Source organism: Belonocnema kinseyi, chromosome 5 (genome assembly GCF_010883055.1).
Source record: "Belonocnema kinseyi isolate 2016_QV_RU_SX_M_011 chromosome 5, B_treatae_v1, whole genome shotgun sequence".
NCBI classification, from domain to species: domain Eukaryota; kingdom Metazoa; phylum Arthropoda; class Insecta; order Hymenoptera; family Cynipidae; genus Belonocnema; species Belonocnema kinseyi.
The window spans coordinates 141119125-141129994 of NC_046661.1; the positions used below are offsets into that span (position 1 = coordinate 141119125).

Genomic DNA, 10870 nt, shown 5'->3' on the forward strand with positions numbered 1-10870 from the left:
CTCTTTCTATACCCTGGTCCAGTTCCGACGGTTCCGACAGCCGTAGCCAGCGGTTTAGTCACTAAGGAATAATAAGGAGATCTTATTCCGTTTCGCCACTTGACGCAGTTGTCCTCTTCCTATACATGGAAAAGTGTGCGAGTGAGAAAGTTTGTCAAATGGACGTAAGTTAGAGAGGTTGTTTTCGTTTGTTTTGATACAGGTGGCAAAATTTTTTCAATTTCAAATTATAATTATTTAAATTATGAAAGTATATATTGATCTGGTTAAGCAAAGGACTTCAGTGTTAAGACTTGTAAAGTTAAAAGATTGCATTATAAAAGTGGTAAGTATGTAGACTACCCAGTGGGCACAAAATTTAGCGACGTCTTTACGACATCGTTACAAGATCTTTACGACGACTTTACGTCATCCTGTGTCCATGTCGTTAACGTCTCTTGACGATATTGTAAATAAGTCGTATGATCTGACGATGTCTTTACGATATCGCAAACACACTGAAACAACATGGACATAGGATGTCGTAAAGTTGTCGTAAAGACGTCGCCAAATTTTGTGCCCACTGGGTATAATGAAATTGTTTGCTCATGAAATTTAGAAATTGTTATACATTATTATTTTTGAAATCATACGTTGGAATGAAGAATACTGTTTTTTCTAACACTTCCAAACGTTTCGAGACCCCCTGAATCCGAAAATCAGGTTTTCACGATGGCGTTTGTCTGGCCGTCCGTCCGTCTGTCCGTCCGTAAACACAATAACTCTCGAAAAATGAACAAATCAAATCCATCTTTGGCGCACTTTTTCTAGGTCCTAAATGAAAGGACCAGTTCGTTAACCAGCCATTTTTGATAAAAATTCAAAAAGTGAGCGCATTTTGAAAATTTTTGATACCACTTTTTTCTGAATTTGAAAATTCTATGTACGGATATTTATAGTATTGAAAAGAACAAACAATTTATCCCAATGACTTTTTTCGATAAAAATAAAATTCTCAGAATTATAGCGTTTTCAAAATTTTTTTAATCAACCGAAAATCAAAATTTAAAGCCGAGCAACGCACGATATGAAAAAAAGTCATTGATAGAAAAACATTTCTTTTTGAAATCCCTACAAGATTATCATAACAAAGTTTTTGATTTACTTCAAAAATCGAAAATTCAAATTTTTATTGCACAAAAAATAATGGAAAATAAAAAATTGCATTTTGTGGACAAACTATGTAGGATACAAAAAAAGATGAATTAACAAAAATGGTTATCCCAAAAAAGATCTACAATTTCATTAAGAATCACTTCTTGATAGGACGCGTACTTTTCGTTTTATTCGTGAAAAATAACGTTGAAAAAAGTAAGATGAAAAAAATGTGTGGAAAAACGACGAAAGTTACGAGAAAAAAATCCAACAAAATCTGTTTACAAATGTCTGCCGGAAATCGAGCGCGCAGCGCGAGTGTCACGATGAGAATGCGTACGTGTGTACGTGTGAGAAACTTAATCTTTGACTATACTTAATTAAGTAGACAATTCAAAATATGAAGACGCATATCATTACTGCCATCTAAAAGAGATCTTTTTGATAAAGTTTTTTTCAAGCATTCCAAATGCAAAGAATAAATATCCGAGCGCGAAGCGCGAGATTCAACCGTCGCGCGCCCTAGGCGCGCTCAAACTTGCGAGCTGCGCGCGACGAGAATGTGCCCGCGAAGCGGGCAGATTTTTATTTTATTTTTCTTCAACGTTATTTTTCACAAATAAGACAAAAAGTACGCGTCCTATCAAGAAGTTATTTTTAACGAAATTGTGGTTCTTTTTTGGGATAACCATTTTTGTTAAATCATCTTGTTTCGTATCCTACATAGTTTGTCCACAAAATGGATCTTTTTATTTTTCATTATTTTTTGTGCAATCCAAATTTGAATTTCCGATTTTTGAAGAAAATCCACAAATTGGTTGTAATAATCTCGTAAGGCTGTCAAAAAGAAACGTTTTTCTTCTCTTGACTTTTTTTCATATAGTGCGTTTTTCGGCTTCAAATTTTGATTTTCGGTTGATTAAAAAACTTTTGAAAACGCTATAACTCTGAGAATTTTCTTTTTATAGAAAAAAGTCAAATGGATAAATTGTTTTTTTTTAGTACTATAAACATCCATACACAGAATATTCAAATTGAGGAAAAAGTGGTCTCAAAAATTTTCAAAATTCGCTCACTTTTTGAATTTTGATCAAAATTGGCTGGTTCACGAAACTCGTCCTTTCTTTTAGGACCTAAAAAAGTGTGCCATAGATGAATTTTATTCGTTCATTTTTTCGAGAGTTATCGTGTTTATGGACGGCCGGACGGACAGACAGATAGACGCTATCGTGAAAACCTGATTTTCGGATTCAGGGGGTCTCGAAACGTGGAGATCCGTTGAAAAATTGTGAGGTCAAATTTTCGAAATTCTAATACTTTCTCAATCATAACACACTGGTTTTGCAAGTTTCGACGGATTTCTACTGTTTTTGACGTATATTACGCCAAAAGCGTATTATACGTAGAAAATACTCGAGTTACGCGTTACTGACCAACCCTGGCTGTCACATGAATATTGTCGAGACTGGCCACTGGGCACTGGCTGACATTGCCAGCAAGAGAGAGAGAGAGAGAATCTGTCAAAATCTGCTGATGACAAATGAAAATGGCAACTACTGTCAACTGTCCCGTGCCAATGCCACCCAGGCTCTGGACACTAGTATAGGAAACCGCTATCACTTAGGGTATGTTCCGATTTGAGCAGTTGAGAGTTATTTAAAGTTTCAAAGTTGGCAATGCCAATGTATAAGCATAGGCTGCCGGTGCGCAATGATGCCTATGCTTATACATGGCATTGCCAACTTTGAAACTTTAAAAAACTCTCATATACTCAAATCGGAACATACCCTTATATTTCTGATACTGTTTTGCGGGCTGGTTAGATGGCTCTGTCGGTCGTTCCCCCCTTCACGTCGCTCAGGGGCATAACTTCAATCTATCTCTCTCACTCCTTTACTGTTTACCAAATCACAGCCTGTCGAATGTTTTGAGTTTCTTGTGTTTGTTTGTGGTGTCCAGTGCTGTCAGAAAAATACTAAAAATGAGCTTTTTAAGTGATAAACAGAAGTGTTCAGTTTTAAGCTGTCCATCAACTCGTCGGGAAAAGTAATTTAGGATCCAATGTTTGTGAAAATAATTACAAGTTTCAAATAAAAACTGCCTTCAACCATACATGAATCATCTTCTTATTTCTTCAAAACAATTTTTCTAATGGAAAAACCAATAGAAAAAGCAAACAAAAATACATAAATAATTAACTAACCAATTCTTTATGTATTTCTGTTTGTTTCTTCTATTAGTTTTTCAATTTATAAGTTTTTAAATTAAATCATCTGCATATAATCTCAAGCATCTTGTATCTTATCTTAAAAACCTGCGGGCTTGTTAGATGGCGCCACAGTCGAATATACGCGACGCTTCTAAAGCATTGAGTTACCAGAGCCTGGTGCCACCTAACTCAACACACACACACTTGTCTATCCTGAATCCACTGAAACTGCGTGCGTAACTAAATCCTACAAATCTCTGTCCCCTTCCCAACAGTTACTCAGTGAAATCCAACGAATATGAGTGACGATGATCGGGATATCGACATCGAGAGTGACGTAAGTCTTTGGCGTGAATTAGTTTATCGAAATCAGTCAAAAATTTAAGTGTAGCGATTCCGAAAGTCCATTAATGCTTTGTTTATATTTTGCCTTCAGGAGGGTGACGACTCCGATTCCAGACAGAGACATTCCAATAATACGCAATATTACTCTCAGGTCAGTTCATGTCAATTATTTTCTTTGTTGATCGCATCGTTTGTTCTAAGGGGCGCGATTGAAAAATGAGAATTTTTGAGGATGTCCTGGAATTTTGAGGTTAGGTGCGTTGTTTCCATTCTAGATCGGAAACGAAAATTTATCAAAGCGATTCTCTTTCTTTTTTCATTATTCAATTTAGTTCATTGATTAAGTCCGGTTTTATTTTTAGACACTTCTATTTTCATTAGGAACCACAAACTGCAAACACTTAAAATATTTTATTGATTTTCCTATCCTATCTTTTCTATCTTTAAAAAAAAAATGGTGCATCACGGTGTCTCAAAAATCTCGAAGTCATTGTTTAAAACCAGATTGTCTTTTTATTCCTGCGGGTTGTTTTATATCTTAAATTTGAAATTCCAAAAATAAATCAACAAATCTCTTTTAATAAAAATAAATTCACAAAAAACCTGACTGTATTCTTATTCTGCTTTTTAAATAATTTTGCGTAAACTCAAAATTTTTAATTATCTAATAAGTTATTGAAAATATTATGCATGTTTTATGGCAGTGATTTTTTTGGAAATTACTATTTTTTAAAAAGAATTTCAATCTAAAGTCATGATGTTTCTAAGGCTTAAAATTTCTAAAAAAAGTGGCATTTTTTTACAATGAAAGTTTACATTTTTCGCCGTTTTTTTATGGTAGACATAGACATTTAAAAATTAAAATCATTTGATTAAGCTTCATTATTTTTCAGCAATTTTATGTTACGTTAATGTTTTCTACAATTGGTATTTTAAAAAAATATAGTTAAAAAAAAATTGTATTTTGGAAAAGATTCACCAATTTTGTCTTATATATATTTTTTGACAAATATTATTGGTATTTTTAATAAAAAATCATTAGAAATCAAAGAATATTTACCATTTTTTAATAACTTCCAGTTGTGTTTGTTATTTATTATTTTTTCACCGAAAATTATCATTTATCAACAAAAATGATCGAGGCTTTTAATTTGAAACAGTTTCAGGTTATGTTAAAGTTTTATAAAATTGGTATTTAAAAAAAAAGGATAGCATTACAGTTTAAGTAAAATTTGCCATTTTTGAACGGTTTGCGGTTATATTATTGTTTTTCACATAAAATCAGTTATTTTAAGCAAAAATAATTAAATTTTGGAAAATATTTGTACAATTTTGTCTTATATATTTTCTTTTACAGATATTATTGCTATTTTTAATAAAAAATGATTAAATATCAAAGAATATTTATAATTTTTCAATAACTTCAAGTTGTGCTTGTTATTTTTTTTTTTTTTCACCGGAATTTATCATTTTTAAACCAAAATGATCAAGATTTTTAATTTTTAACCGTTTTAGGTTATGTTAGCGTTTTATGTGACGCATGAGAATTTTTCATAAAAAGATATTAGACTTGTAAGATTACAGATTTAAAAAAATTACTTTTCATGGGTTTGCTTGCGTTTTTTGTTGGACATTGCTATTTAAAAAAAAAAATCATTAGATTGTAAAGCTCCATATTTTTTTTTAGAATTTTAGGTTATGTCAACATTTTACATCAAATATGGGAATTTTTCATGAAATGGCATTAGACTCGAAAAATTGCAGATTTTTCAAACATTTATTTTTGTCGGTTTGCTTGCGTTTTTTGATAGAAATTAATTTTTTTTTAATAAAAGGGATTAGATTGTGAAGCTCATTAATCATTTTAAAACTATTTTAGGTTATGTTAACGTGTTTTCGCATAAAATCAGTTATGTTATGTAAGCGCTTCACGCCGAATTTGAAAAATTTTGACAGATTAGATTTTTCAGAATTTTACTTTTCTCAGTTTTTTTTGCGTTTTTGCTGGATGTTGCTATTTATTTCTGAAAAATTTTAAGTTATGTTATCATTTTTCACATTAAAAAAAAAAATTACGTTTCGAAAAAGATTTATAATTCTGTTTAATTTTATCCCATCTATTTTTTAACGGAAATTATTGAAAAATTTTAGGTTACGTTGACGTTGTAAATCAGCAAATGATATTTTTAAACAAAAAATATTATCAATTTAGCAAGACTTAGATTTTTAAAATAATTTTAATTTTTAATTAATACTATTTTGAATAAGAAATTATTAGATTTCAAATAATAGTTATAATTTTTAACCATTTTAGGTTATGTTGTCTTTATTTTACCTTATATTTGGCGCTTTAAACAAATACCATATGATTTAAATCCAATGATTTTTATTTCTAGAATATCCAAAGTTCAAATTTGATGATTAACATTTTTTTAAAGATAGATTTTTAAAAAGGTTTATAATTTTGAAACAATTTAAAGTTGTATTGAAAATTTTAACCAGAAATCGGTCATTTTAAACACAAATAATTAATTTAAAAAAAAGATATACAATTTTGAATCATTTTTGTTGGCAACGAATTTTAAATCATAAGATTTTTTATGTCATTCAGTCATTAAATCACAATTTTTTTTTCCTTTTTTACGAGAAATCGTTTAATATAAACACAAAATATTAGATTGGTTTATTTTTTAAAATTGATTTTTATGATCTATTAAATTTTAGACAATAATTTTAGATCATGCTCGTGTTTTTTACTGGAAATCGGTATAGATTTCAAAAAATATTTACAATTTTTGAACAGTTTGAGGTTATGTTAACATTTTTCATTGAAAATGAGTTTGTGTAAAAAAAAAATAATAATAGGTTTAAAATGAGATTTGAAAATTATGTTATCTTATCGTTTTTCTTCTAAAATTGCTGTTGTCGATAAAAAAAATCAATAGATATATAAAAAGATTTACATTATTTTAGAACAGTTTTAGGTTATGTTAAATTTTTTTCGGCGAAAATCGATTATTTTAAACAACAATAACTTCAAAAATTAAACTATCAATGGTTTCAATTTTAGTTTAAAAATTGCGCGAGAAAAAATAAACAAAATCATGTGCGTAATCGTCTTTTTCGAATTAAATTAATTATTAAATATTTTTTTAAACAAATGTGAATATAAATAAATAAATAATTTAAAAATAAAGCTGTAATTTAATTATTAAAAAGTGAGCAATAATTGATTTGTCAAAACGATTCTAAATCCGTTCAAAATTGAAGAATTTTCTGATATTAACGTTAAAAATTCAACTGTTTCAATTCGAAAGGCTTAATCATTTAAAAAATGTAAACTTCTCACTTAAACTTTCTAAATTATTTTCGATTGTTGCATTTAAATTAAAAATATTATTACCGAAATTTAGGTGCAAATGACCAAAGCATAATTTTTAAATAAATTTAGATTTTTGCAGATTTCAAAAAGAAGTTTAGAAGCTTTTTAAGAATTGTAAAAGGCTTTAAAAGAATAAAAATCTTTTCTTAAGATTTCTAGAAATGTTGACAATATTTTTTGTAGTTGAAAAATTATTTTAAGAGAATATTTAAAAAGGTTTTAAATAATTTGCAAAATTTTCCAAACAGAATCTGGCAGATTTCAAAGAAATCTGTTAAAATTTGCATGATTTTCCAAAAATTGTAGGAAAAATTCTATAAATATCTTGAGAAAATGTTTTTATTCTTTTGAATCCTTTTAACAGTTCATAAAAAACTTTTTATTTCAAATCTGAAAAAATATATATATATATTGTCGGTTTGTTCGTTTAAATTATTTGAAATAATTTCAATTTTCAAATTAATTTTAAATCTTTACAAAACTTTTAAATATCTCTTAAAATAACTCTAATTTTTTCTAAAAATAATAAGTGTTCAATTATTATTTATGAATCAAAATTTTAAGGAACTTTTTTCAAATTTCAAGGATTTTTTTAAAGTTGTACAAAAAAATTCAATTAATTATAAAAGATATCTAGAAGTTCTGAAAAAATTTGAACGTATTTCCAGCTTTTTTAAGATTTTGAAGCTTTTCAAGGATGATTTAAACTGTTTAAAATTCTAAATTTAGCCGTGCATCTGAATTTAATTTAAAATTGTTCAATTGAAAAGTGTTAGTAGCTTCCATTTTATACGTGTAAATTACGAAGTATTTAAATGCCAAATTTTTGAATTAAAAACAATTTTTAAACTTTAATTTTAAGTAATTTAAAATCCAAGAATTCCACTTTGCGTACTTTAGTTTGTAGTTTATTTCTTATTACTTCAAATAGAAAAATGTTTACTTTAGAGTTCAAATTTTTTAATTTTATTCAAAACTTTATTTAACAAACCTTTTTTTTCAAATTTAATGATTTTGTTGAAAATGATGTTTTCTAGTTGAAAATTAATTGTTTTAAATGAAAATTGAACTCGTACATATTTGATTCAAAATTTGCAATTTCCTATATTTTATTAAAAATTCGATTTTTTGGAAGAATATTTAAGCTTTTTGGTTGAAAATTATACTATTTCGTTGAAAATTTACATTAATTTGATTGAAAATTAAGTTTTTCACTGAAACTTTAATTAATCTATTCTTAGTTAAAAGTTGATCTGCTTTAGATGAAAATTCATTTATCTGTGATTGAAATTTCAACTATTTTGTTAATAATTTGTTTCTTTTTTATTAAAAATGTATTTCACTAACTGACAATTTAAGTATTTTATTTTTGGTCGAAAATTGATCTTTTTAGTAGAAAATTCCTGTATTTGGTTCAAAATAAAATTTGTTTTTATTTGGAGATTTATCATTCAAGTTCAAATTTGACTTTTACTTTTCGACTTTTTGTGGAAAATTGACTCCTTTCAGAGTGGCCGCTGGCAGTGAATTTTTTTTGGTCGGGAATTTTACAAATTTGTAGAAAAAAAAATCTGTTCACGTTCGATTTTAACAGTTTTTAAATAATTCGTGGTTTTTTTATGGTTTTCAATTATGCTATTTAGATTACAATGCGCAATTCAAAATTTTTTTACTTTAATAATTTTCCATTAAAAATTTTTATTTCTAAGCTTATATTTTTAATTTTAAGAATTTTTTAATGATTTCTTAAAGACTTGAAAAAATAAAAGTCTTTGATGTTGAAAATTTTGGATAAAAAACATTTTTATTTAATAAATAAATTTTGTTTAAATTTATCTGTACTTCAAGTAATAAAAAGTGAACAAAAGCGATTTTAAACCAGTTCAAAATTTAAGAATTTTCAGATTTTAACGTTAAAACTTGAACGGTTTCAATTTGAAAGTCTTAGTCACTAAACAAATGTGAACGTGTGACTCAAAGTTTATAAATTATTTTCAACTCAAAAATTACTTCGTAAAAATATATTCGTAATTAAAGGATTATTTAAAAAATTTTAAATGAAAAAAAAAAGATTAATTATTGAATTTAGAAATTTTGAGAAGATTAAAAATTATCGTGCTAATTTTATATAGTTTTTTTTTTTAAATCTTCTATAATCTGTTTTGAAAATTTGGTTTCAATCTTTGAACATTTTTAAAAATATTCTCTTAAAATAATTTTTCAAAATGAATTTTTTTTTAATTTCCCTAGGAATCTTGTGAAAATGTTTTAATTCTTTTGAAGCCTTTCACAATTCTTGAAAAGAATATAATTTTTTTCTTTAAAATCTGCGAAAATCTACATTTTGTTTTATGTTAGGCTATCATTTCAAGTTTTACATTAAGTTTGAATCTTTCCAAATGTCGACATATCTCTAAAAATTACTCAAATTTTTCCTAAAAATAATAAATGTTTAATTGTTATTTATACATCCAAATTGTAAAGAAATTTTCTCAAATTTGCAGGATTTTCTGAAAATTGTAGAAAAAATTCAATTAATTTTTCAATATATTTAGAAGTTCTGAAAAAATTTCAAAAATAATTTAAAATTTATAGCAAATTTAAAAAAAAACCATAAAATTATATAATTTTGAAAATTTTAAAGTTCGTTGATTGATTTTTTAATTTAGAGCATTCAATTTTATACGCGTAAATTATTGATCATTTAAATACAAAATTTTTGAGTTAAAAACTTTTAAATTTCATATTTTAAAGGTTCAAAATTTAAGAGTTCCACTTTGAGTGCTTTCATTTGCAGCTCAGTTTTTATTACCTCAAGTCGAAAATTATTTAGCTTTAGAGTACAATTTTAAAAATTTGATTGACCGTGAAAAATGTTTGCGAACCGGAAATTTATTTTGTCGATTAAAACGGCCATCCTGCTTTTATTTTATAGGAAAGTTATCTTTTTCCTTAAAAACTCTTTTGTTTTGAAGAAAATTGAATTATTCTATTTTTAAAAAATTAATTTCTTTTCAAGAGTTCCACTTTTAGTGCTTTATTTTTTATAACTTAAAATGTAAAAATGCTTAGCTTTAGAGTGATAATTTAAAAAATTTTATTGACCGTGAAAAATATTTGCGAACTACAATTAGAATGAATTGTTTTTGTTCAGGCGGAGAAACGCGCACATCACAATGCTTTGGAACGAAAGCGCCGGGATCACATAAAAGACAGTTTTTCGAGTCTTCGAGACTCGGTACCGGCTTTGCAAGGCGAAAAAGTAGCAAGCAGAGCCCAAATTTTGAAGAAGGCTGCCGAATATATTCAGTTTATGCGACGCAAGAATTCCTCTCATCAACAAGATATTGATGATTTGAAGCGGCAGAATAATCTTCTCGAATCACAAAGTAATTATCCTCTTTTTCTCAATTACTATCATTCAATTATTCATCATTTTCGCAAAATTTAAGTTAAGGATTTATTTACTATTTTGCGGTTAACGGATTTATTAGATTTTTCTGATTACGAGAGTTTGCAATAAGAAATTTAAAATATAATTTAAGATACCTGATATTAATAAACTTATTTTTTCATGTGACACTATCATCTAATGAACTTTACTAAACTAGAAAATTTAACAATTTTACCGTACATAATTTTAATTTTTAGATTTGAAATAATATTTATCATTTTTCAATAAATATTTGTATTTTTTGTTTTCGCCGGAAATGAGCATTTAAAAAAAAAAGATCAAGATTTTGAATCGCGACCTTTTTAGGTTATGTTAGCGCTTCACGTCGAGTTTGGAAATTTTTTTT

General features: G+C 27.2%; 1 protein-coding gene across 2 annotated transcripts in view; it reads left to right on the forward strand.

The window, feature by feature from the left end:
* Nucleotides 1-3523: 3523 nt before the first annotated feature.
* LOC117172623 (protein max) overlaps nucleotides 3524-10870 on the forward strand; it is a 16173-nt gene continuing 8826 nt past the window's right edge. Inside the window, exons 1-3 of one of the 2 annotated variants that reach the window (XM_033360721.1) lie at nucleotides 3524-3680; nucleotides 3780-3839; nucleotides 10225-10459. In XM_033360721.1, coding sequence (XP_033216612.1) covers nucleotides 3642-3680; nucleotides 3780-3839; nucleotides 10225-10459 — 334 coding nt within the window. In that variant the 5' untranslated portion in view covers nucleotides 3524-3641. The remainder of the gene's footprint in view (nucleotides 3681-3779; nucleotides 3840-10224; nucleotides 10460-10870) is intronic. The other variant, XM_033360720.1, reaches the window with a different exon arrangement.